The sequence below is a fragment of the Coregonus clupeaformis genome, chromosome 25 (assembly GCF_020615455.1).
Source record: "Coregonus clupeaformis isolate EN_2021a chromosome 25, ASM2061545v1, whole genome shotgun sequence".
Lineage (NCBI taxonomy): Eukaryota > Metazoa > Chordata > Actinopteri > Salmoniformes > Salmonidae > Coregonus > Coregonus clupeaformis.
The window spans coordinates 5,018,691-5,046,528 of NC_059216.1; the positions used below are offsets into that span (position 1 = coordinate 5,018,691).

Consider the following 27,838-nt stretch of genomic DNA (forward strand, 5'->3'; position numbering starts at 1 on the left):
GGGAAAGTCGTGTGTCTGGACCAGCAGTACGCTGCCTCGGGTGTCCCTAGTACGCATCTTATGTTACTCTTCATTCGGAGATATAGTAGGGAATAGATCACGCTTTCACATCGTGCATGCTAGGAGAAAACGATACATCGCCGTTCAACGGCAGTTTCTGTGAAATAAATACATGTTTCCTAATGGTAGCCTACACTAATCAAACGGAGACATGTGGAATTGTATGGGGATTTCGAATTGCCTGTCAGTAGTGTGTCTTCTTCTGACCGTGTGGATTGAGGTGAGAACTTTTTTTATTTTAATATTGTCAGATCAAATTAATTGATCGGCAGTTGGGCGAGTGGCTCATGCAGACGAGGTCTTATTCATTTTGTAAATTCAATTTTTTAGAATTCCACTTCTAATTAAATTACGTCGTCGACAGTTAAATCATGTGATCTTGGAATTTCTAGTTTGGAGCGTAGTTATGGATGAATTCGTTTTGCATTCTTCTTGCACTGAGTCATTGCAATCAGCGCAATGTATCGACAGTGTTCATACCTGGGTTATAATTTATAATATAGGTATTATCAATCAGCTTTCATGGGTAAAAATTTGATATTTTAAAAAACATACATTTCTTGTATAAAGCAACGTTAATAATATTAAATAATTATAAATTAAAAACACAAATCTCCCAAAACCTCTCCACTTACTAGAAATGTGCAAGTGGATCTAAAACCACTTTGTTGATAGCCTACTCAGCCTGAAACAACTAAACATTTTGAAAAAATGTAATGTTCAAGTGTGCAACATGCTTAACCTACTGTAGCCTACTTAAATACTTTACGCGCTTCATGTATTTATTTTCTATTCAAATGTTATTAATAGGTGTCCCAGTCCTCAGGCTATTTTGAGCTGCAGCTGATTGCGGTACAGAACGCAAATGGTGAGTTGTCGGACGGGGACTGCTGCGACGGCGAAAGGAACACGCAGGATCTCAGATGTAGCAGCGATGAGTGTGATACGTACTTCAGAGTGTGTCTAAAGGAATACCAAACGGAGGTCACGACCACGGGATTGTGCATCTATGGAACTGGATCTACTAACGTTATCGGCGGAAATAGTTTTCAATTTAAGAGCGCCAAAAACAATCAAAACCGAATCAACGATGGTGGAAAGATCGTCATCCCATTCCAGTTCGCTTGGCCGGTAAGTTGACGATACTTCATTATTACAGCTGTTGATCCACTGCATAAGGCCTGCTATTATTCATTGACTCATTAATAGTCAAATATAGTCACTAGTCGAGTCCTAACCGGATGAGGCTGTGAGCTTGGCATCTTTATTGCCAGTGTCCACTTGGCCACTTTGGAGACCACCTCTACGTGTAAGAATTGTCTGTGCGTAATAAGGTGGTAAATGTTTTTATCATGTACAAAGTAATGGTAGGAATGGCCTGCACATCATGTCTAATGTCATTGTTAGAGCTCAGTTGGTATTCGGCCTAGTGCATTCCAGATAATCGCACATGATGCGCATAAACCGGTGTTTATTTTACGCAGCACGAATGTCAAGAACACATACACATTTTACTCGTAGCAAATTACATGTATTAACTTTGGTTTTGCTTTGGTTCTGTAAGTCAATGGATACACGCCTTTCTCCTAAGGTCTGAAAATCGAAATTGCCGACACAGTACAATTGCGCGCAGGGTGGTTGCAATCATTCATTGGTGCATCATCACAGTAACCTAGTAATAAATAATATGCAATCATATTTTTGGCTGGTTCTACCCAACAGAGATGGGCCTACAGTCCAGCACATAGACATGGAAACTCGCAATGCATCAAAGTGATGTTGAACAAATACCTCTCTTCATAAACAAAATGACTTGGCTCATTTTGGAAATGTGAGGATTGTTGTATGGTTGGTTGGCTGTGTGACCTATCCATTCATCAGTCCTCATGGTCAGCTGTCAGCGGGAGGGAAAGATGGAAGTTGTAACCTGGGGCCCTTGGCAGATACAATTACCACTAAGTTGTGTGTGACATAGGGAGTGGATATCAGTGTCACCACTACTCAAACAAGCGAAAATCCCAGAAGATCCCTATCCATCTGGGCTAGGGGATGCCTTTACTTCTGGCCTCTCAGGTTCACTGGTCTGTCCATTATTGGGTCATTGTCTCTCTATTCAGCGGGTCAGTATTATTCTCTATGTATACAGAACAAAAGAGAAGATTGTGGAGCTGAGAGAACCCTTTTAAGTTTTCCATTGTTGTGATTGGCCAGTCAAGGGTATATTAGTGGATGTGCTCTTCAATATTCAGACATTGGTCTCAAAATAGTTTTAAAAGTCCAGAAGAAGGTAATGTTCTCTCCCATTAACTACTGTAACTGTTGGTTTAGTGTAGCAGCATGTCATAACCATTCAAGTGTTGTGTACTTTTAGTGTTGGTCCTGAAACCACCAGGGTGTGCTGAGCTGGCCAGGTAGTATTTCCTGTGTGGATGAGGAGGTGACTTTGGTTACTGCAGAGTGGGGGTGTTTTGAGACCACCAGTAGGGCACAGCAGCAACCTCACACTCCCAACACTACATGACAGCTGCATTTGGTTTGATGCTTGCTGTCAGATGTTTGGAGACCCCAAATAGTTTGTGTGTCTCCCCTCTTTCCACATTTATTTTTACACTAACAATAATAGCTTCCCAGTTTACTTTCAAAGCAAATGACAGACATTTGTAGTAAACAGCATGTACAGCATACTGGAATGCCTATTTTGTTGACTGATAACCCTAATAGAGTTCATATTATCAAGGCATGCCCTGTAGACTATGATGGCATCACCGGTTGGTCAGAATATCTAGGCCACTAGCTCCTGACATGAATTAAAGAGAAAAAAGCTTTTGTTCTGTCACTCAATGATCATTTCTTTTTCATGATTAACCCCTCAGGCTGTTTGGGTCTTTAGTGACATATTTCTCATGAAATGGAGTGAGGGAGAGATGGATGCTTGTAAAGAGAGAGGCTGCCTCTTCTCTTCCCTCTGTGAGGATTCTGTCACAAGGGAGATATATTTTTAGGAGCCATCCGGCTCTTCAGAGTCACTTAAGACTCAATGTTTGACTCCAGGAGAAAAACACCCATTTAATTTAATTTGTTCCCTGCTCCTCCTTATTCTCTGATGTGTGTTATATTGAGAGGCAATCTGTCCTCCCATCACCCCTATGGGAGTAAATCAAATGGATGAGGGGCTGTTACTCTCCCCATCTATCCCTAGCCATATTTCTTATTTCACTGTGAGACTCTGTCAGCTTTGATCAGGCTGTGCTTGGGTGCTCCAGAGGTAGAACTTCAGCTTGGCCACAAGGATGACCTTTTCCTTTTTGTCTTGTTAACTATCATGTCGTAAAGTGGTGCATAACTCATGCGTAATAACATGACACTGATGATTGGAAATATCACTGAACTCAAAGTGAGAGACCCTTGTTTGGCGAGGATGATGATACATAGGTGCATAAGCTTAACGTCTCTGGTTTCTTGGTACTGGTGCTGATGCTTAGCATGTTATTACACAGCCAGTTAGTTTCATTTCCACTTGCCTCAAGTACCTGTTCACATGGTTGGTGGAGTTCAGCTGGAGCCAGCCAGCCCACCAGGCCAGGAGGACTACAGCAAAGCCCCCATCCCTCCCTCCCTCCCTCCCTCTGCTGCTTTGTGTTCAGGGCTAATTAAATCCTAGACTTTATGGATATCATTAACTGAGACCTCCCTCTACACACTGCAGCTCTCTCTCCCAATACCTGACATTAGCAGCTGCCCACTGTAATATCATTGTATGGCTTTTTTTATGCATCTCTGTCTTATACTTTGGTGGTCAAATATGATGATAATTTGTTTTCAGGTTGTATTTGTGATTGTTAAATGGTTAGGAACTCAGGAAGGCTGTTGTAACACTGCTCTCTCCTCTGGGGTGAAGCGGGTGAGGGTTCATCCACATCAGGATTTCTCAACGATTACAACATCTAGAGCCTGTGTCTCAGTTAGTAGCCTTGTTACTCAACCCTTGTTGTTGTTGTAGGGAAGTGAGGGAACCCCGGTACATTCTGGATTTCACTCCAATTTAACATCCAACAGTCGTCATCAGGCCGTTTGTGTGTGTGTGCGCTAATTGCGTGAGAGCCTCACAATTTGCCAATCCAGCGTACATTAATAAATGTTCAGTCTTATCATTGACATGCAAGAATAGGCCTACATGCAGTGATTCCCAGTGATCGGGGTCTTAAACTCATGCTCTGCTGAGTTTGCTTTGCTGTGCTGAATAAGTGGGGTTTTCCCAACACAAAATATCAGTTTTCTGAGCCCTTGGAGAAAAGGAGGCTTCCCCTTTGTCACTGAGCCTTTCAGGCCAAACAATGAGTTTATTCCTCTGCTTTTGTCTGCATGTATTGTGTTATTTATAAAAACAAGTGGAGAGATGGAGAAAGACAGAGAGAGAGAGAGAGAGAGAGAGAGGATGGCAAAATGTCAGGAGTGGATTGGAGAGCGTTTACATAAGGCCTCTCTTGTGTTGCACTCCGAAGTAGGCCTGTGACATATCTTGTGTTCAACGCCTCACGCTGGTGTTGGGTTTCCTTTTTGAAGTGAGAGGCTGTTGGCAATGGACGCTGACTTATTCCTGGATTGGTGACCATTACAAGGTCCTGGGGAAACTAAAGACAATGCTGTTCTGTGGAGAGGGACAGCAGTTCTAATACAGGTAGTGTGTGTCACAGAGAAAGAGGGTATGTCAGGCTTAGTCTTTATCAGGATATTATCATGGGCACTCGCTACTTGGTTCATAGACTGTATGTGGAGTTTGAGCATGCTGCCATTCTCCAGAAGTTCTCATTGCTTGTCATCTTGGTGTCAGAATAATCTGAAATGTTAGATTGAAAAGAGATGTGTGTTAATCACTTGAGGATAACAAAAATAAGTTACATTAAAAAAATGTTTTTCCTGTTAATGTTAATAAATTGTGAAAGTTAACCTAAGACCTACTGTACAATGTGGAAAGCTCTTTTCTAATGTGGCCGAAGAAGACCCTGTGAAATAGAGTTTCAACAGCTTGGCTGGGAACAATGAACTGGCTCATTTTGGTCTTCAATGGACACCCAGCAATAAAAGGCTTGATTAGATTTGTTTTGATTTGCGGAATGAGTATCCTGTATATGAGTATCCTGTGTATGAGTATCCTGTGTATGAGTAGCCTGTGTATGAGTATCCTGTGTATGAGTATCCTGTGTATGAGTATCCTGTGTATGAGTATCCTGTGGAGGCTGTTGGTTAGGAGAGGCCTTCCTTAGAGCAGGGCTTTTCTGTTAATAATGTGCTAAATAAGACAGCCTCACTGTACCCTACTGGGTCCTACATGTTTTATTCATTTCAATATCCTAACAGGTGTGAGATGACAGGTGTTGCTGTTTTTCCCCCTCTCATCTCAATTCTACTAAAGTCGTTAATTGGGTGTTAAAATGATGTTGGGCATACTTTCTGTGAAACCATATTGCTATTAGTGTTAAAAGAGAATGTTGAGTTGAGTCATTTTGATGTAGAAGACCCCTAGTTAAAGCAGCACCTGTGTGTTTGCAGTGTGTTAGGACACCGGCGATTGAAGGGGGACAGTCATTTATTCATTGAACACGTGAAGGCAGTGAGGAGTGGGCTAATGAAAACTCAAATCCCTCTGACTCTTATAAATTGGCTGGGAGGTGTCAAGTATCTAGTGCTACGTCTGCTGCCCCTGCCTGGTCCATCAGGTTACACTACAGACACCCCACAGCCCCACCCTCTGCTCCAGCCTCTCCCAGCCTCCAGCCTCTCCTCAAGGACACATACACACAGGGAGCCCATCAATTCTGTCTGGAAGTCAGTCATTGTGACATTTCAGATTGATTAAAGGAAGATTGATTAAGATATTACACTGTTATTATCCCGTATTATCATCCCTTTGGGGTCTCCAGCCTCATAAATCATAGCCAGTCATATTTGACTGACAGGGGAAGGAAGAGAATGGGAGGCGGTAGTCTGATTTGTCACTCACAGCCAAACCTTGTTTTCCTGCCAGAGTTATTGGAGCCTGGCCGGGCCAGTAGAAGTGGGGAGGCTGGGGAGGCAGGGCTGGGGAGGCAGGGGAGGCTGGGCAGGCTGGGGAGGCAGGGGAGGACAGCAGAGGGGCACGGAGGCAGCCTCTCTTTGTGTCACACCCTCCATTGTGTGATTTCATTTAGCTCTGATGGTGGTAGATGGAGTATTAATATGTATTGTAGACTGAGTAATACATCACCGACTATGGTGATGGGCGGTTGTAGGTGGCTCAGGTCTTGACCTTTGTGTACTCTGTGGCAGTGTGAAAGACACATGCCTGTGGTCAGAATGTGCCTCCTCATCCTCTCTTTATGATGAAGGGGGGACTGTGTCATAAGTCACTTCTGGGGGGGCGGGAGATCAAGGACTGGAACGAGACTCCTCTGCCCTCCACATACTCAGCAGTTTAACATTCTTAGAATCCAAATTACAGAAATGTTTTGCTCCTTTTTCACCTGTTTGAATGTTCTCATTTTAAGTCAATGGAGATTTTTGGTGAGCTTAGGTCAGCTTTGTTTCGCTAGTTGTGGGTGTGCTAGGTGTTTTTTAGGTTGACCTCATAAAAGGTTTCTCTGTAAAATGACAGACCAAAGTCTACAACTCCCCTCCCGTCTAATCTGACCAGTGTATAATCTACCTCTCCAACCTGGACCTGGGGCATGGGAACTCACATCTGCTGGACTGGCCCCTGACACTTGACAGAAAGCCAACTCCTTTCTGGCTTTGGTGTACTGATACCCAAATAACTCCCCAGGAGTTTCAGTTGAAGAAAGCCTGCTGCTGTTAGATTTTGTATTGTGTCAGTATGTGTGTACCTTTCAAGGAAATGATATCACTGTACAGTAAGTACATCAGCGAGTCTTGAGCTAACAGCCTAATCACCTGTGTTGTATTGGAATGTGTTCGGTGCCAGTCGGTGGTTCAAAGTAGATGTTTATCCCCACAGTAGTTGCACTTGTTAACTACCCTCAGGCTGATATCCAGCTAATCAGTGACATCAGTGTGGGAACCAGAGTTATTTTCCCACCAGCAGCATCCACATTTACTCACAAACTGTGTCATCATCATCATCATCATCATCATCATCATGTGTTCCTTATGTAATGCATTCCACATTCTGTAGGAATTTGCATGTGTCCGTGACTGTGTCTGTCTGTGTGTCTGTCTGTGTCAGTGTGTGGGGAGTATGAACTCTAATAACCCCCTGATGATCCCCTGTGTGTCTCTTCCAGGGGGCGTACACTCTGATCGTGGAAGCGTGGGACTGGGACAATGGTACACATAGCAGCAGTGGTAAGTACAGTACACTTCAGCTTTCCAGGTATTTACTACGACATGAAAGGAGAGCCGGCCAGGCCTCAGTGTCTCCCATGAAAATATGTCGTTAGGTGTGAGGGACGTATTTAGAAGTGACAGAAGGGTTCTACACTAACTTTTTCCACTGGTGGCACTGGTTCTACCTACTTCTTCAGTTGGTGGCACCAGCACATGATTTGGTGGCACCAACTATTTATATATGTTTTTTTACATATACCTGGTCTGTGTTCCATAATGTGCCTGCATTTCAAACAGAACCAGGCTAATAATGACTAGCCATCTTTTAAATTAGCACCCGATGAAGTCTGTCCATGTGGTAGCTAAGTCAGTCTCGCCATTTCCAATGTTGTTTTAAAATGAGAAAGCGACCTAAAACCGTGTTCCCTTTGTAATGGAACACTTTGTATGGAAAACCAAGTTGAAGCCAACATTCGATGTTGTCTTACTCATAATAACTGCACATGGTTTTACCGAAACAAGCGCAACCATCAAACTAGCTCAACACCCTTCAATTGAAACATTGGGAAACAAACGAAAGCTCTTACATCTCTCATAAAAACTGATCAGAAATGAAATCACGGAATAATTATATTGGAGCAGTAGAATTTCTAAATCGGCTACCATAACTTCAATGACTTTTCAAGGACCAAAGAGAGGCGAGATCAATGGCTGACGTAACCTGACAAGGGCTTTGTGTTTTTCCCCCCGGTAAACATGCGATACACACCAATCCAAGATTCTGTAACACACTCCTGTTTTCAGTGCTGCATAACTTAGCCTTGAGAGTCAGCTCTAGATATTCACAGGAACAATGCATCTTCACACAAAGAAGCTTCATAGCAGCACAAGAGGAAGAAAAGTCCCCAATGCAAAGCCCTGGCTCTAGATTAAAATGGACTGTCAATTTGAGCTGCCATAGACCAACCACAGCAAACAGACCCATACAACAACCAGCTCACCTCTCTGTCTCAGTGTTTGACCCCTCAACATGCATGTGCACTATGTCAGGTCAGTCTGTCAGCTGTCATCCCTCCACTTTCAACTCAGCTCACTTTTAGTGGTGGTAAGTGAGCACATCAAACCTTTGTCCCTATACGTCACAAGGATTTATAACACATGTTTAATCTGTTGATCTACACAGTCATTGTCTGAGATGCTGTGCATTCCTATGCTGCAGGCTGGCCATTCATATTGCCAGGCAAGTTCCCGCCCTGCTGGCCTAAGGGACGGACTCACTGGGAGACTGTTTATGCTTCATGTCCATGTCTCTCTATAAAACCTGTGAGCACATCATCTCGTTAAGCCATTCATTATGGACCACAGCTTTTTTCTTTCCACTGATGTCTGTCTGCTAATTACCGTCCCAGCAGCTGCTGTGCTACTGCACGCCACTTCATTATCGCAGCCTGGACACTGACAGGCAGCCTTGACACTCTGACAGTCCTACTGCTGCTAAATTAGCCTGGACACTGACAGGCAGCCTGTTACAGGGACTAGAGGTCTTCAAGGGTCCAAAAAGTTGGACCCGTTCTGAAATGGATCCGTGGCTTTCCCACCCGACCCAATATGCATAAATAATATTTTTTTAAACGGAGACCCGTTCCGGACCCACGGACAGTCAGACCTGTTCTGAAAAGCCCTGTGGAAAAACAGACCCAAACAGACCAGTGCTGGTTCGGATCCGAGAGACCCGTTCAGATCTGAGAGTAGAGAGAGAGAAAGAAACCCCCAACTGAGCGCTGCCAGTGGCATCAATAAACGAGTGATATTGGCCAAATGATCCACAATTACTTACGTGTCCTTAAAAACTGCCTATAACAAATGACAAAAAAAACTGATTAATTGTGTTTCGATGTGTAGCATATTAAAAACTGTATAGCCTATTGTTTTATTGATTTTTAATTTCCTAAACAAGAATTGTCCACCTCACGGATCAGCTGTCAGAGATTTGAGCACTAAATGCATATAGGCCTATAGGCCTAGGCCTATGATATGAATATTTAAAAAATAAATATAAAGGAAGAGAAGCTTAGGCCTAGCGAGACTGGAGAGACTGAGAGAAAGATAGAGATATAACGGCGCCATGTTCCTGACACCAACATGCATTCTTTATCCTTTTCAGATAGGCTACTATCATACAGAAGGAGGCTAATTCATACATTTTCTATCAGAATATTGTTTATAAAGATAAGCATTATATTGTTAAACTAAAGGAGTAACTCTGGTAGGCCTAAAACATTATTCCTCACCAAGTTAAACTGTCGTAGAGAGTTGGAGCGCCGGTGCGCACTGCCTTCATAGGCCTGCAGTAGCTAAGACTAATAATAGCCATACCAACCTTCACAAAAGTTTCGTAACTTTATTAGGGTAATATCAAAAGTAAGTCAAGTCATTGTTTATCGGGAAAATATGAGCAGGTTATTGTATTGCGGTGTTAAATTTAGTTTTGCATCTTGCCTTCTTTTTCCTTTCCATGGTTAGAGTGCGAGGAGCCCTATATAGGCCTACCAGTAGTTCTATTATATTGCGGCAAACACAACATTACAGTAGGAACTTAATTTGGCCAAAGAAAATGGCTTAACAGAATTAAACAAAACACTTGCTGCATATTTAAACTGACCTTGTTTAAACTTTCACAAAAGTTTTGAAGTTTTGAACAGGCTATTGCAGGAATTGCCAACAAAGGCGAGCTCCTACCGTATGCCTACCCAACAAATGACAGCAATAGGCTAATTATATTTATTTTACAACAGGCCTACTTTTAACCTATCTTAAACTAAATATGGAGCACAAAATTAAAAAGACAGTTCGAACTTAATTTAGCCAACGAAATGAAACAAAACACTTTTAGCATATTCAAAGAACTGGTTTAGATTCTTAAATAGGCCTACAATAATAATAATGATATACAATAATAATAATAATGATAAAACAAATTAGAATAAATACGAAAATAAATAACTAAAGTTAGAAAATTGCATCAAACCTGAATAGTGAGTTGCACACAGTCCATTTGGCCGCGCGCCAACGTTCTTCTCATCTTTGTCCACCCACGGAGGACATTCCCCTTGTCGGCTTCTTTTCACTGTACACTTTCTCCTCTAACGCTTGTGTTACTTCAATGAAAAAGGCCTCTATCTTCGCAATCAACAGTAGCCAAGGCCAAGGCTCCTTTCACTCACTCTCGCTCACTCTCCTCAGCAGCAGGCGCATGTGAGGTGAGTGGCCGGAACCAGTTTCAGCGGGACATAAGCTAAACATTTTATTGAGTTGCAATTGGCTGACACAGAAAACAAGCTTGCAACGTTCTCATCACCTCACACATTAAATTAACAGAGGAGGGGTCTAGTCGGTAAATCAATTTTAATTGCACATACCGAGACCCTTAGCAATTATATGAGACCCAGCCCAAATCCGAGACAAAAGTCAGAATTAGGACCCGGACCCAGACCCGCTCAGATCCCTGGTTGGATCTTGGAATTTTGGGTCTGTTGGACCCATAAAGACCTCTACTCTGGACTGCTGCTGAGCCTGGAAACACTGATAAGACAGGCAGCCTGGACTGCTGCTGATGTAGTCCGCAGCGTGGCTGTGAACTGTATTGGTTTGAGAGCACTGTATTGGTTTGTAACAACTTCTATTTTTTAAGCCTGGGCAGTGAGCAGTGGGTTGGATAGGGCAGTGGGTTGGATAGGGCAGTGGGCTGAATAGGGCAGTGGGTTGGATAGGGCAGTGGGCTGAATGGGCCAGTGGGTTGGGTAGGGCAGTGGGCTGAATAGGGCAGTAGGGCCAGTGGGTTGGATAGGGCAGTGGGCTGAATAGGGCACTGGGTTGGATAGGGCACTGGGTTGGATAGGGCACTGGGTTGGATAGGGCAGTGATCTGAATAGGGTAGTGGGGGCAGTGGGTTGGATAGGGCTCAGGAAAAATAGTCTATGTTAGGGCTGTTTATCCTCCAGGAAGCCCCAGCGACTGGCTCTGTGTTTAAACACTAAACAGACAGGCTGCACCATTGTTTCTTTATTAGGTGGTGGCATGGCTATTAGTGTTAGTGTTTCTTAACACACAGTTTAACATCATCAGAGAACAATAGAGGGGATGGATAAATCGAATATGATCAGTTGGCTGCTATCAGGAGTACCGGTAAAATACTTTTAGAACAGGTTGTCTTGAGGAGTATCTTGTTAATCAGTTAATGAGTGAGCTAATGTTACTTGACTACTAACGTTGTGTCCATATCTAAGTTTAGCATGCTGAAAACAGCCTGACAACAGACATTGGCTTACGACAACCATGCCACTAGTCACGCACGACTAAATTATCTTGGCTGTTTGAAAACAGACAATTATGTCGCTCTTGACTTGGTCAAATGCTCGTTGTTGAAGCCCCCTCATTGTTTGTGTAAGCCTGTGTTGTAGTCACCACACACACACCCCTCCGCCTGCTCTCCCTAGTAACAGCGGCCTCTCTCTGAGTGTCTCCTTCACCGCTGAGAGAGCCCATGATTGGTCTGTATTTTTATATCTAATTGCTGGAAATGAGCAGAGTGAGTGCTTGAGTTTTCAGGTGGCAGAGAGGGACTGATAATCTGTGCCAGTGTGTTAACTCGCAGTAAAATTTAGAAAATCAGGACAGCAAGTGAATATTTTACCAGTTTTCAGTGTTTTTTAACTTCTTTATCAAGAGCAAACTTTGGAAGTAAGCGCGGCTGCCTGGACTTTGTAGTAAGTAAGATAGAAATAGATAATAAAATAGTAATATCTGCATAACTGAAGGTAGGCTATACAGAATCCATCTAATGACGAGGCCTAGAATTCCTTAGAGTCCTGACTACCTGTCCAATATCAGCCCACCATCCAACTAGGGGAGAGGACCTGTTGTTTGGCCCCTCTTCAGTGCCCAGTCCTGGGCTGTGGATGTGGCTGCAGCAGCCAAGCCAGTTGGATCATGGTGTTTCTGTTCCTTGAGAAAAAGCTAAAGGCCCTTTCCTATGTCGCCCTTCCTCGTCTGTTCCCGTCTCGTATTATTTCCTCCCTGGCTCCGAAGGAGTCAGAGCTGGATTTCCTGAGAAAGGGGAGAGAGGGACAAAACGCATTTCACAAGCAGGAAAACTTAAAAAAGCATTTGGTTATCAAGCTCCTGCAGCCCTGGCCCTACACCCTCTATTTGGGTTTATTTTCCTTCTTCGTTTTTCTGACATGCTCTTGAAAACAGAGGTGGTGTTTGACCTTGCGTCACCCTCACTGATCTCCAGCAGCAGATAAACAACAGTGTTCTGTCAGATGAGTTTCTCTCCTGCTTCTAGACACTACTAGGACTTGTACTGAGGCATACGGGTTCTAACATTGAATAAGGGGCTAGCCGGAATCCCCCTTTTGACTATTAAGTTGTATGCATGTTGTCAAGTGTCCATTAAAGAATGATGATCAAATCTCTTGGTTTTTGTTTGTTCATGCAGGTGAGGATCTGTTGATTGAGCGAAGTGTCCGTAAAGGAATGATCAACCCTGGAGATGACAGACAGACTATCCAACACAATGGTCCTACAGCCAACTTTGAGTACAGCATCCGCATGCGCTGTGACGAGAACTACTATGGCAGCAAGTGCAACAAGCAGTGCCGGCCACGCGATGACGGGCATGGCCACTACGTGTGTGACCAGTTTGGGAATAGAGGATGTATGGAGGGCTGGATGGGGACCTACTGTACAACTGGTGAGTAGGGGAGCAGCCTACACAGTGAAACTAATCCTTAGATATCCCTCTAATGATATTAGGAATAAATGTGTGAATCCTTTTGTCAATGTTTCACAGCTATCTGCAAGCAGGGCTGCAACCTGCTGCAAGGGTCCTGCAGTGCCCCAGGAGAATGCACGTGAGTCTGGGTTAACCTCTTAAGGATCTGACCCTTTTTTTCAATTTTCGCCTAAAATGACATACCCAAATCTTACTCAGGACCTGAAGCAAGGATATGCATATTCTTCATACCATTTGAAAGGAAACACGTTGAAGTTTGTGGAAATGTGAAATTAATATAGGAGAATATAACACATTAGATCTGGTAAAAGCTTATCATTAGCTTATACACTAACTTTCACACATCTAGATGGCCTGGCGGGGTGGGTGTGGAGCCAGAGACAGCAGGGGTTCAAACTGTAGAACCCAGTTCCTACATTTGAATATAAAAATGGATTTTATCAAACAAAACTATGCTACATTTTATCTCTGCGACCCTCAGGATGACAAATCAGAGCAAGATTACTGAATGGAAGTACATTATTTACCTTCAGAGGTGAATGTATTAAACCAGTTGCCGTGATAAGTTATTTGTTGTTGTGCACTCTCCTCAAACAATAGCATGGTATTTTTTCACTGTAATAGCTACTGTAAATTGGACAGTGCAGTTAGATTAACAATAATTTAAGCTTTCTGCCCATATAAAACATGTCTATGTCCTGGAAAGTTTGCTGTTACTTACAACAGTCATGCTAATCACATTAGCACACGTTACCTCAACCGTCCCGTATACGTATACGTGACACCGATCCCGTAGAGGTTAACTTGATTCTTTGTACCACTGTGTCCATTGACATCCCTTTGACAGAGATTTGTGTCTGGATGTATGGGCTGGATAATGGGCTGGATAATGGGCAGGAGCTCTTTTTGAGTTCAATGAGGATGATAATGATGACACAGGATTGATCGCATACCAGAGCTTGACCCCCACATTCCCCCCCCCCCCTCCCCGTCCCACCTCTCTATGGAACGTAGAGTGTGTTATCCCCCCCTCCAGTCTGATCCAGGACCTATTGTTCTCCTTCCTGTCCCAGACCTGGCCTGTAGCTGTAGCAGCAGCCTGTTTTTCACACAGCGTTTCCTCCCCTCCTCCATCGGTGTTTCAGGGCCCCTACTGCCCATGTTTGCAGCCCCAATCCCCTCTTCCTATCCTGGGCCTGTTTTGGCTGGCACACCCCTCATGGGAGTGTGGACTCCATCCAGCAGCCTTAGTCACGTACATGTTTGTCTGCACGGCTGAACCAACTAAGTATTCCATGTCAAATTATCTTGGAAGACCACCTTCTTGTGTATCTCTCTGATGTGGATACTGTACCACACCTATGGATCTGTTCAATAGGGATAGCCGTGAGTAAGAGACGGGTTGGATTTAGTTCTCATCTCATAAAAGAAAGCATTTTTCATTGAAAATGGCTGGAGGAGTGGAACAAAGATTTTTACAGTGGCTAAGCTAAGAGCCCTCCATTGATGGGTCTGTGGGCGGCAGGTAGCTTAGTGGTTAAGAGCATTGTGCCAGTAACCGAAAGGTCGCTGGTTCTAATCCCCGAGCCGACTAGGTGAAAAATCTGTCGATGTGCCCTTGAGCAAGGCACTTAACCCTAATTGCTCATGTAAGTCGCTCTGGATAAGAGCGTCTGCTAAATGACTAAAATGTAAAATGGTAAGGTCGTTGTTTGGTAATGGCAATGCCACCCTAGCCTTGTGGCCACCATGGTCTCTCCCTGTGGCCAGGGCCTCTCAATGCAACATATGGATCCGGTCCGCGAGCCCATTCAATCCGGCCGGAATTATTATTTTGGGAGAAAAAAATACTCCAGGCTACTCTTGAATGTCTAAAACTATGTAGAAATTATAATATTATAATGGACCTATACGTTTTCAATTAACTGCCCTTTTTCTGGCCTGCAAATTGCTTTTGATGAATAAATCGGTCAGGAAAAATTCTGTGCGGCCCTCCACTGAATTTTGAAATCCCGATCTGGCCCTCGAGCTACTGTATACACTAAACCTCAGCACACTAACATACAGTTTGGTATATAGTACCACACCACTGCATATTTCAGTACTTTTACACTTGTACAGTAGTAGAGTACAACACAAAGTAGTACTGCACCACGTGTTGTGTGACTGCAGTGCCGTATACTACAGAACATGTTAGCACACAGCACCCAGCAGTACATTCACTCCAGTACAGTATATCAACTAGTAGTGTAGGGTTTGGTTGGTGTCCATTTGCAGGAGAGTGGTCTTAAAATAGCCCAAGGAGAGAAGTGACAGGACAGGTGGGGCAAGGTTACCGCTGGCCTTGGAATAACAGAGTGCTGCCATAAACCAACAGATTAGCTAACCCTTCACCAAGGCTCCCGCTTCTAGACTACCCACCCCTCCATCCCCGTCCCCGTCCCTTGCCCTCTATCTAAGATTAGGAGCCTCAGAAGGGAAGGGGTGTCACTGGTCACCTTGATGAAGACGTTGTGTCTGGCTCCTGATGGAGATTATCTTGACATTTACATGAACACGTACTCGTAGGTATGTCATGTGGTTGATGTAGTGTAGAAGGCCTTGTCCTATGGGTCTTGGTTCAATTAGCTGATCTACACCCCCTAATGGTGTCTCTAATCTGTCTTGCAGGTGTACGTATGGGTGGCAGGGTCCATTCTGTGACAACTGCCTGCCCTACCCAGGCTGTGTCCACGGGACCTGCGTCAAGCCCTGGCAGTGCAGCTGTGAGAAGAACTGGGGAGGCCTGCTGTGTGACAAAGGTGAGACATTAGAGCAGACCAGACCTGGCCCACCGTACATTTAACACATTCGCTACAGTGACCCCTGACCTCACTGTAGTGTCACAGAGCACAAGGTCACCTCTTAGAGCCCCTCAGCAGCAGGTGGTCAACAGAGGTCAGTTTAGATTGACTACTAGGAGCAGGAGATCACTTACAGAGTTACAAGATGGAGAGGAGGATGGAGAGACTACATTTAGCAATGTGTAACAGTACAGAGGTAGGATCTTAATTTGAGCTAGTTTGCTACAGCAGTAAAATAGTCCTGCAGCAACAGGAAATGTTCATTGTTTTGTGGATTATAATTAATGGACATTTTTTGTAGGGGTTGATACATTTTTGATTAGTGCAAATCGAGTCTGACATTTTGTGGAAATTACAAACTTTAGAAGCCCTTTAAAACCTTGAATAGACAACAAATTCCTGCAACAACAGGATGAACAAATTAAGATATGGCATCTGTATGCCTTCATGTCCGACCATATGAAGTCTTGTTATAACAATGTATTCGATCTGAAACATATTGTTTACCATCTTAATCCTTTAGATGTGTTCATATGAGACCGTTAACATGTAAATGTAATCCTTCCTATATCATTCTCTCCAGATCTGAACTACTGTGGGACGAACAAGCCGTGTAAGAACGGAGGAAGGTGTATGAACACGGAGCCAGATGAGTACAACTGTGCCTGTCCTGACGGCTACTCAGGCAAAAACTGTGAGATAGGTGAGTCAGTCATTACGCCTCAAACAACTGATCAAAGATCACAAATTCAATTCTGTCAGTGCCAATGTCCTAGGGTTGATAGTTTACTTGTATATTTTGTTGTGCAATCCATGTCATCCGTCACTTTGACACATCTCTCTCCCCATGTCTGGCCACTTATCTCCAGCGGAACACGCCTGTGTGTCTAACCCCTGTGCCAATAGGGGCACCTGCCACGAGGTACCGTCTGGGTTTGAGTGCCACTGTCCTGCAGGCTGGGCAGGGCCCACCTGCGCTAAAGGTGAGTGAGTCACGATCTTGCCCCTCCCAAAGTGTGTGTGTGCCTCCATGTTTTTACAAAGCTGAGCCCTAACATCACTGTGTGTGTCCCAGACATGGATGAGTGTGCGTCCAACCCCTGTGCTCAGGGTGGGACCTGCATCGACATGGAGAACGGATTTGAGTGCCTCTGCCTCCCACAGTGGGCTGGGAAGACCTGCCAGATAGGTAAGCCTGGAATGGAGAGGTGGTGGGGGGGTCTGTACATTAGCCTATCTTTCAGACTAGAGAGTTCTGCGGGCACAGCCTCTGCCTGGGAAACTGGAGCAAAGCATGTCCAAATGTGGAGAAAATTATGTCCTGGGGAGCATCATTTGAGTTTGCATGCTAAATTCAATTATGTGTTTGATTTGAAGTGAATGTGATATGTTGTGATGTGTTATTGAATCTTGACTTGAAATGTTATTGATATTGCCTTGTTCGATCGTATGCCAGGAATCTCTGTGCTCGTCCAGTATCAGGTTGTTTGTGTCTCTCACCCTGTTGAGCCTGTACTAGTACTATGGCGTGGATACTCATTTGAAATGGGTGCATGCATGTCCATGTAGAAAGCTGGACATTATGTGCAACCCGAGCCAGGTGACTTAAGTAAAGCTATAAATAACACCTAGCCTGGCAACTGCTAGCCTTGGGGACAGAAATAGCCTGACAGGGGGTTATCTTTGGCTACAGACTGGGGTAAAAGGGGTTTGTACTCTAGTCTACACCAAGAGCAGAGCCTCACCCCAACACCACTATTTAGCTCCGTGGAGTAGAAAGTGGAGCGGAAACGCTTTATAACCTGTAAACACGCTGAGGGAGGAACACAAGCTCCATGTCTTGTGTTACGCAGTCCGTTATTCTCAGCGCGCAGGTGGTTCCCCTTTCAGCGAGCGAGTGGTACCTGAGAGAGGGGTGTCAGGTGTCCGCAGCCCAACAGGTGCTCCTCACTTCTGAGGTAAAGCAGTTGTGTTCTGGTTAGTCAAGGGAGAGGGTGTTAGTGACCATCGCCTTGTGAACTGACCACTGGGAGAGCTCTGATGTCAGAGAATAGGTCCATTCAGAAATTGTGTAGGGAACTGAAAGTAATGGTCAGGAAAGGAGGCAGAGCCAGCGAAATGGATGGCAAAAAAATGCAATAAAATTCAACTGAGTTGAGAAAGTTCTCTAAAGGCAGGTGTGTAGCCTTGCACTGTAGAGATCTGCTTGGTGGTGGGGCTTGAATGCTGGTTCTTAGATCTATCTCTCTCTCTCTCTCTCTCTCTCTCTCTCTCTCTCTCTCTCTCTCTCTCTCTCTCTCTCTCTCTCTGTCTCTGTCTCTGTCTCTGTCTCTGTCTCTGTCTCTCTCTGTCTCTCTCTGTCTCCACTCTGCAGACGCTAATGAGTGTATGGGGAAGCCTTGCCTCAATGCTTACTCTTGCAAAAACTTGATTGGTGGATATCACTGTGCCTGCTTTCGAGGATGGGCCGGCCAGAACTGTGACATCAGTCAGTATCAGTCAATCATGTGCCTCTGTCCCCTTTGCCTGCAGCTAGCTCTGTCACCTACCTGGGCCACTGGCCACTCCGGTCTGTTCCTATCTCAGGCTCTCAGGCTCTTTCTAGCTGCTTTATTATGTCCTACAAATACTTATCTAGATCCATGGATCGTGTTTTTACATGACTATGAGAAGCACATCCTGTAGATATATTTGAAGGTTTTTGTCGACCTCACTGGCTTTAACTGCATGCACTTTAACCAACAGCATCGTGTCTTCCTGCACCTTGAGAGTTTCTTTGAAGTATTAACCAAGTTGCACATTCTATGTTTTGTTTGTGTATCACATGCATGCCACCCCTGCATGTTCCCCTCTGTCCTATCATGTCCTATCTGTTGACCTGTATTAGTAAGTTATCTCTTTTCCCCACTACAGATGTCAACAGCTGCCATGGACAGTGTCAGAATGGAGGGATTTGCAAGGTAGGAAACTGTATTCAATAAGGCAATCTAGCCACCATGTTTGATGCCCTCCATTCATATTATATCTATGGTTAACATCATGGGTATGAGTGACATATCTTTTCCTTACGCTTCGTACAGGAGGGGCGAAGAGGCTATGTGTGTGCCTGCTCACTGGGGTTTGTGGGCCGGCATTGTGAGATCCAGAGGAACAGCTGTGCCAGCGGGCCGTGTAGGAACGGGGGCAGGTGCCACACCCTGCTGGACGGCTTCATGTGTGAGTGCCCACATGGGTACACTGGCACCACCTGTGAGGTGAGCTATAGTCCTTTCCAGACCTTCGACAAGTCAGATCTTCTCTTTTATACACAACCATGATCTATTTCTACATCTGTCTATCTATTCATCTACCCTTTCTTCCATCTGTCCATCCGTAGGTGCAGAACAACCTGTGCAGCCCTGACCCATGCCAGAACAAGGCCCAGTGCCACAGTTTGATGGAAGACTTCTACTGTGCCTGTCCTGACGACTATGAGGGCAAGACCTGCTCTGAGCTCAAGGACCACTGTAAGACCAACCCCTGTGAAGGTACAAACCAATCTATAAACCTATTGTTGTCATCATAACTCAAAGAACTCAACCCATTGTAAAAGTACTAACCAGGCAGTTCTCTTGTCTAGCCTAAACTGAAACCTGCTCTTAAGCTGCTCAGTCCTCAGGTCAACCTCAAGATCAACCCTAATTTCAACCCAATCCTCTCAGGTCTATCTCACCAACAGTTTCTTGTCGTTCTTTCTGTTTTGATCCCAGTGATTGACAGTTGTACCGTCGCCGTGGCCACCAACGACACACAGGAAGGGGTGTGGCACATCTCATCCAATGTGTGCGGCCCACACGGACGCTGCATCAGCCAGCCTGCTGGGAACTTCACCTGCTCCTGTGAACCGGGCTTCACTGGAACATACTGTCACGAGAGTGAGCAGACACACACCATCATCATCACACTTCATCATCATAATCATCACCATCATCATACCATAAGACTTAACATCCTGGTCCTTACTGTAACACACCAATGACTTACTGTATGAGTATCATCATCGTCTTCCTCATCATCCACATCCTCATTCATATGTCTCTCCTCCCTCACAGACATAAACGACTGTGTGCCGCCTCCCTGTAAGAATGGAGGAACCTGCATTGACGGGATCAGCTCTTTCCAGTGCTTTTGCCCTGACGGCTGGGAGGGCACGCTGTGTGACATGGGTAAGTGTTTGTGTGCGTGTATGTGTCCCTGGGTGGTTTTAATGTACCTCTCCATGGTGTGTGTTTCTCTAACTGATCCCTGGTGGTTGTGTTCCAGATGTGAATGAGTGCAGTAGGAACCCCTGTAAGAACGGAGGTCGCTGTGTGGACCTGCTCAACGATTTCTACTGTCAGTGCCAGGACAACTGGAAAGGCAAGACTTGCCACTCACGTGAGAGCCAGTGTGATTCCAGTACCTGCAGTAACGGGGGGACGTGCTTCGACCACGGGGACACCTTCCGCTGTACCTGTCCCTCAGGGTGGCGGGGCAGCACCTGTAATACAGGTGAGAAACCATTATTGCACAGATTTGCCTATGTCGTTCAAGGAAAAGTCCAATAGCCTGCTCTGGTCCGTAGGCTCCATAGGATTCCTATTGCTTATACATTTTGTGAAAAGTAGTTTCTAAGCTCATCATACTTTATTTATCTTGTCAGCCAAGAACAGTACGTGTGACTCTAACCCGTGTGAGAATGGAGGGACCTGTGTCGGAGCAGGTGATGCCTACACCTGCATCTGCAAGGATGGCTGGGAGGGGCCCACATGTGCTCAGAGTAAGGCACCATTTACTGAACTATTTCCAGGTTATAATCATAAACTAAGACACTGATTGTAATTCTGTGTTATCCCCTCTCTTCACAGATGCTAATGACTGCAACCCTCAACCCTGGTAAGTTGAATTAATTAAATTAACCAAAGTACTTGTAAAAGTATTTTAAACCTCTTGGATCCAGTACTGGTTCTATTACAAGTGCTGGCACCTGTTTATGAGACCCAGCCTTCTTATCCCATTCCTTGTACAGTCCCACACACACCCATATTAGATCATAATCTCTCAGTGTTCTGGTTTTAAAACAGGAACACATGACTCCCACACACCGCTCATCTCACAAATCGAATTTAATGCTCAGAGATTTCCCATTACAGTTTGTTCTATGAAGTTGTGTGTGTGAAAGGGGAAGTGTGTGAATCCCTGACCCCTCTACAGAACTGTGCAGGGCCTGACAGCTGGGTATTCCAGGGTCCCGTGGATCAGAGGGACTGAGTGGACAAAGGCTCCCGCCACCACAATGACTGACAGGGGGATTAGCACAGGGGGGTAGTGGGGTGGAAAGAGACGCCCCTCGCCCTATTCTTCACCACTGACCCCTGAGCATGGGGCAGTGTAGGCAGGAGAGGGGGGCTGGGTAGCAGGGGGTATAGGGCGAGCACAGTATGGGGTCAGTTTGGGATTTGCATATGAAGTCTGGACATTGATAAGGGATCAGCTTTAGTGACCACAGTCTCTAGTCCCTTGCCTTGGAATTCTGCTGCTGGGATCTAGACCTGAGAATGTGAAGGCCCTATTGTCTTTGTAGTCTGAGCCTTCAGGCTTGTGTATGCTGCTGCACCTGCGCCAATGTTTCCTATGGTATGGGCTGACGTATTGATGTGTGGTTCTGTTTCCTTCTTGCAGCTATAACGGGGGTGTCTGTGTGGATGGCGTGAACTGGTTCCGCTGTGAGTGTGCCCCGGGATTCGCCGGACCAGACTGCCGGATCAGTGAGTCCCTGGGAACCAGAGGGGTGTGGGGGGTCAGATTGGAGGGGTCAGGGGTGAAAGGGGACAGGGGGAGTTTGAGCTGATTGTTTGTGAGGGACAGATTAGGAAGCCTTTAGGAAGCCTGTCTTAACCTCCGACCTCTCTTGTGAGGAGAGGTCAGCTGTATTCTGCAAACAGGTCAGTTCAGTCTGACATTCTCAGGGACAATCCTCTTTCCTTTCCCCCTTTTCAGAGAGGGTCTATTTTTCACGTGGGGATGCCAGACATGAGAACCTGTTGTGATGATATTATAGCTAGGTACCTTGCAGTAGACTAGAGATATGTGTATAGTAATGTCCTCTTGTTTCCCCATCAGACATAGATGAGTGCCAGTCATCTCCCTGTGCCTATGGTTCTACCTGTGTGGATGAGATCAACAGCTTCCTCTGTGTGTGTCCCCTGGGCCGGGCTGGGCCTCACTGTCAAGAGTGTGAGTACACTGCAGCTATACACTCTTAAAAAAAAAGGTGCTATCTAGAACCTAAAAGGGTTCTTCAACTGTCCCCATAGGATAACCCATTGAAGAACCCTTTTTGGTTCCAGGTAGAACCCTTTTGGTTCCAGGTAGAACTATTTTGTGTTCCATGTAGAACCCTTTCCACAGAGGGTTCTACCTGGAACCAAAAAGGGTTCTCCTATGGGGATAGCCGATGAACCCTTTTGGATCCCTTTTTTCTAAGAGTGTAGAGAAAATACCTTTATTACTGTATCCATGTAGCGGGTATACTTTCTTCCATTGACCTCATGCGTGGAAGGAAGAGTTTCTAAGGACTGACCCTGATATTGCCTTAGTCCTAACCCTGCTCCTCTCTCTCCTCTCTGCAGTCATAGGGATCGGGAAGGCCTGTCGTTACTCTGGCTTGCAATTTCCTCACGGCAGTCGATGGGAGGAGAAGTGTAATACCTGCCAGTGTGTCAACGGCAATGTGCGCTGTTCTAAGGTGAGCATTGCATGCTTTTATTACATATAGTGATGGTGTGTGTGTGTGTGTGTGTGTGTGTGTGTGTGTGTGTGTGTGTGTGTGTGTGTGTGTGTGTGTGAGCTGCCTCCCTGACCTCTGTTTGTGTATGTACAGGTACGGTGTGGCCGACGGCCCTGCCTGCTCCGGAGAGGTGCTCCCGGTCCAGACAGCAGTGCCCCGTGTCCTGGAGGACAGGAATGTGTGGAACACCAATTCCTCACCTGCTTCGCCAAGCCCTGCCACCAGTGGGGCGTGTGTTCCACCCCCGACCCCCCTCTGCCCCTCCACACCCAGTGTGAACCCAACAGTGGTTACCTGGACAACAGCTGTGCCCGCATCACACTCATCTTTAACAGAGACAAAGTTCCACAGGTGAGTGCACGTCATCATCACCTGACTGACATTTAATGAGGTATTTAATAAAAAAAAAGATAAGATCTTATTTGCAGATGTTTTTTAGTAGACTTGAATCTCCGACAACACCTTCCCCGATCCTCTACCAGAGAATTCAAGTGAATGGAATTAGCTAGGAGCTGGCAGTCACCTCAGCCGAAAATGCTAATGGCTATCTCTTATCATTCTTTGTGTGTGTGTGTGTGTTTGCTAATCAAAGGGCACCACTGTGGAGAACATCTGCTCGGAGCTGAGGTACCTTCCCATCACCCAGACCCTGGCTAAAGAACGCACGCTCCTCATTCTCTGTGACCTGTCCTACTCCAACAGTGACGCCGTGGAGGTTGCCATGGTGAGTGCCTCACCACCCCTATCCCACCTCAGCCCCCCACCTTCAGACTCTGAGCTGTTGCCATCTGCCAATGGTCCCCGCTTACCTCCTCCTTACCTCCCACTGTCGCTTGCAAGAATAGTCACTCTCCCTTCTCTTTTTCAGTTAGCCCTGAGGACCTCACCCCTTTACGTTCTTTCTTTCACTTTATTAAATCACACACTTAATTCGTCATTGTAAATGGGTTCCAGAGTAGACTTGTAAAATTGGAGCCTTTTCTTTTCCTCTTTGTAAAAGTGGAGAGCCTTTTGAAGCGCAACGTCCTTTGCCTGAACATCTGGATGACATTTAGCTTTACTTTGGTACACCTTACTGTTACTGTGCAGTCTTTCCTCCCTCGCTTTTCATAGACCTGTGTATATGAAATGCCTCTCTCTCTCTCTCTCTCTCTCTCTCTCTCTCACTCTCTCTCTCTTTCTCTCTCTCTCTCCCTCTCTCTGGGACTGGTGTGGCCACCCAGGCTCTCCTCTCCAGTCAGACACAGGGGAAATCAGGCGCTACAGGGCACTAAGCCCTTAATGGAGGGGATTAGGCCTTTTCTTGTGATGTAGTCATGTTAGGGGACATACAGGAAAAGGAGTGGTGCGTCTGACGTCCTAGTAGCTTTGTACTGGGTTCAATAATGAAACTCCTTAGACCCTATCAGGCTTGTGCTTTCTTAGACCATTATGAAATAGTCTTGATCTCAACATGATCATGAAATCACATCATTTCAACATAATATGAGTGTTGTATTGTGGATCTGGGTTTGGCAGATTAGTCCCATCCAGTTGACTCTATGTATCTGTACAGATATTCTATGGCGACCCAGAAACAATGAGTCCTCAGTAAGAGGCCTGTAGTCCACTCTGAAGCACAGAGGCTGTTAGATGTCAGAAAGGGGTGAGGAGCTGTGTGTCACAGTTTGTGTGTGTGTGTGTGTGTGTGTGTGTGTGTGTGTGTGTGTGTGTGTGTGTGTGTGTGTGTGTGTGTGAATGAGCTGCTGCTTACCCAGAATGAAGAAAGAGGAGTGTTGCTGACTGACTTACTGACTGACTGGCTACTGACTGACTTACTGACTGACTGGCTACTGACTGACTGGCTAGCCAGGGAGCACCAGGGAGCCACATCTCTGCCTGTTCTCCATTGTTCCTCCTAATTGAAGTGCACAGCATCCAGCTAATCTCCCTCTGCTCCTCCTGGACTCTCTGGTCCACTTATTAGGCAATTAACTACACCCACTGTGTGCTCTACCGGGGGGGTTAGTGTGAATGTAGGAGTGAATCCCTCTATCCTGTTGTGTTGACTCACCATCTCTCCTCCTTTCTCCCTCTCCTCCAGTCGTATGATCAGGATGGTCAGGAGCGGAATGGAGACCGTGGTCAGATCCAGGAGGCTGCCAGTGCCATCGTCGGTGCCCTGTCCAAACGCCACAACAGCACTGTCATGCTGGCCGTGGTGGAGGTCAAAGTGGAGACGCAGGTCATGCCCCAGTCTGTGGGTAAGTGACCGGACTAGACTTGGGTTAACTGTCTGCATGTTCTTATACTGTGCTTCGATTAGGTAGCATTTCAGTACATGATAGTAAAGTATAATTTTATGGACTTTCTGTCTCCAGACCACCTGGTGCCAGTGCTGTGCGTGGTGTTCAGTGTGCTGTGGATCTTCTGTATCGTGGTGTGTGTGTGGTGGACCCGTAAGAGAAAGAAAGAGCGTGAGAGAGAGTCTGCAGCGGAGGACAGCACCGTCAACAACCAGCTGGAGCCGCTGAGGGTCAGCCTGCCACAGCACAAAGACAACCGAGACAAAGACATTCAGCACGAATGTAAGAAACTCATGAGCCCTCCAGACCGAACGTGTGACGGGGCTGAGGAAGAAGAGGAGGAGGACGGAGAGGAGGAGGAGCTGAGGAGAGGAGGGATGGAGCTAGACAAGTGCTCCACCCAAAAGTGCTCCTTGGCAGGAGTGCAGGACAAAATGATGGCCAAAGGGGGAGTGATCTGTACGATGCGTAGCGCCCCTGTCAAACCACCCCACCGGACAGCGTACAGCCCGAAAGACAACCGGTGTAAAAACCTCAGCGCTGCCAACGTCAGCGAAGATGTCAAAGACCATTATGTATGAGCACGGCCTAGAGATGGGACCTCAAACTAAAGACAATGTCTCCATCTAATAGAAAAACATAAACACCAACAGTGAAGATTTCAGACACGTTTTACATTTAATTTGACTTCATTCTTTGTCTGCAACATGGAGGCTTCTTACCTACTAAAAGCATTGCAAATGAACATTTCAGCAACAAAAATAGACCTGAATTTCAGTTGAAATCACACTGTTTTTTTTTTGTTTACAAACTGTCGCTCCCTTTAAAGGATGGGCTCTTTTTTTCACAGCATGTCACTGAGAAGATTGTGTATCATGTGACTTTGGCGTGAGCACTGCCATTGGAGGACTATGGAGAGCCATTGAATGGCAGCTGTCGTTGTACTACTACATTACTACTAGTGCATTTAGTCCATATCTGCCTTAACCCGCATTGTGGGCCTTTTCTTTGTTCTCTTGGTATAATAATGTCATTTGTATAAGTAAAATGATGTAAAATGTTATATATAAGACCTTTTGAAAGCTATAAGCAGCATATAACACATCATCAGCATTAGTTTATAAACATAAACATATTTTCCATGACATGTCCATGCTTCTAAAGATGTTATGTACAGTATATCCCTTTAACATGCATTTTACTCTACCACTTCCTGCAAGCCTAGATGCTTTATTATTTCACTATTTGCTTTGGTAGAAAGTGCCTTCAGCCCTTCTTTAATTATTTCATCTCATTCAAAGAATTTATCCAGAACTTAATAATTCATATGAAGGGAAAATATGTCCTTTCACAACTCTTCATATCACCATAAAGGTTTTTCTTTGAATATGTATATTTGTAAATATAAAATGGCTATGTATATTTGAATTTAGTAACTTAAGTGACCCTTTTTATTATAGTTATTCTAAAGAATAAGATTGTTTTGTTTGTTTTTTATGATGTCATTCCGTTTTATTAGTGTCCGTTGACACAGGGCTGGTTTTATACAGATTTATGGACAATATCAAGGGTCCCACTTACAGAAACAAATTAGCATTGACAGAAACAAATTATTATAAGTGCTTGTTTGTTTTGCTTTATGATTTATTACTTAAAATTGTGAGTGAGCAGAGCTGTTAGTTCTAGTTCTAGGCTTGTCCTTGTCTGCTGCTTTAGTAGGAGCTATCTGTTGGGAGTTTCCCTAATGAATGCTGGCTCCCCATCTCCCTTTCACTATGCTACTGTATGTGAACATTAGAATGTCCTTTTATATTGCAGGGGTGTACCAGTGCATGGATGGGTTGTGTTTATCTGAATCAGAAACAGTGCTAGCAGGCTTTCATCATTGTGATTTAGGTCGGAATCAGGAGTAACTACAATTCAATTCAAGGCCATTATCAGATCAATCCTGTGGTTTAATCGTTGTCTGGGATGGAGCCTGATGAATACACTGCTGCTTTTCAGGAGCACTCAGTTACCAAGCCCTGCAGTGGTGCATCGGATTTCTGCTTTCAATACTGGTCTAATGAAGGGAACAAGTTTTATTGTTGTTGTTGACGTTGTGGTTGTTGTCCAGTGTTTGTATTATATCCTGTTTCTGCACTAAGACAGGAAGAGAACCCATTGAGCATTACCTCAGCGGTGGTAGTGAAAATGATTTTTGTTGTTCTTTACAGGTTAATATTGTTATTCTCGGACAGGAATTGTCTTTCAAAAATGTTTATGATAAAGGAATTCAAATCATTACCAATATCCAGTCAGCAGAATCCCACTAGCCCCAGAGCATGGGCTGAATGTGCAGAACATTGTAATTATTTTGTACAAAAGAGCAGCTGCATCTTGGTTTGTTAGTGGAATTTGTGTTTGTTCTTAGAACAATCCAATTATTTATTAAAGTATTTTATACCAATATCTTTGTTTTGTCCTCTTTATAGCATTGGAATTTGACCTTATGTTTCAGTTCAGTTCAGTTCCCATTCATTACCATTAACCATAGCTCTGGAAATCAAATAAAATGTGTTAAATTTGATTTGATGTGTTTACACTGAATCTGCTGTTCCTATAAGATTCATCTTTCTCTAGCTGATTGGTTGTCTATCTACAGACAGACGCCCATTCAGAACCACTAATAAGGTAAGTCCCTTGCATGCATTCATCTGCCCTTATAGGCCCAGTGCAATCAAAA

The 27,838-nt window shown here is 44.9% G+C and overlaps 1 protein-coding gene across 2 annotated transcripts; it reads left to right on the top strand.

Annotated features, from left to right (window-relative positions):
* Window positions 1-27,562, top strand: LOC121539363 (protein jagged-2). Of its 2 annotated transcripts, XM_041847793.1 has the most exons (25): window positions 1-280; window positions 871-1,191; window positions 7,338-7,398; window positions 12,881-13,135; window positions 13,235-13,295; window positions 15,848-15,978; window positions 16,604-16,723; window positions 16,890-17,003; window positions 17,096-17,209; window positions 18,395-18,508; window positions 18,934-18,980; window positions 19,101-19,274; window positions 19,397-19,547; window positions 19,770-19,934; window positions 20,112-20,225; window positions 20,323-20,550; window positions 20,702-20,818; window positions 20,907-20,934; window positions 21,721-21,806; window positions 22,162-22,275; window positions 22,671-22,786; window positions 22,922-23,179; window positions 23,421-23,552; window positions 24,912-25,071; window positions 25,189-27,562. In XM_041847793.1, exons 1-25 carry the CDS (start codon window positions 212-214, stop codon window positions 25,692-25,694), a joined length of 3,756 nt encoding a protein of 1,251 aa, XP_041703727.1. In that variant the 5' UTR covers window positions 1-211; the 3' UTR covers window positions 25,695-27,562. The 2 variants fall into 2 exon arrangements, with proteins under 2 accessions (XP_041703727.1, XP_041703728.1); XM_041847794.1 differs by lacking the exon at window positions 18,395-18,508.
* The last annotated feature ends 276 nt before the right edge of the window (window positions 27,563-27,838 follow it).

Coding starts and splice junctions, on each gene's coding strand:
- LOC121539363 (XM_041847793.1), top strand. CDS start 212: ATGTGGAATTGTATGGGGATTTCGAATTGCCTGTCAGTAGTGTGTCTT. Junction 18,509..18,933: donor CGGCCAGAACTGTGACATCA/GTCAGTATCAGT, acceptor TCCCCACTACAG/ATGTCAACAGCTGCCATGGA. Junction 19,275..19,396: donor ACACTGGCACCACCTGTGAG/GTGAGCTATAGT, acceptor GTCCATCCGTAG/GTGCAGAACAACCTGTGCAG.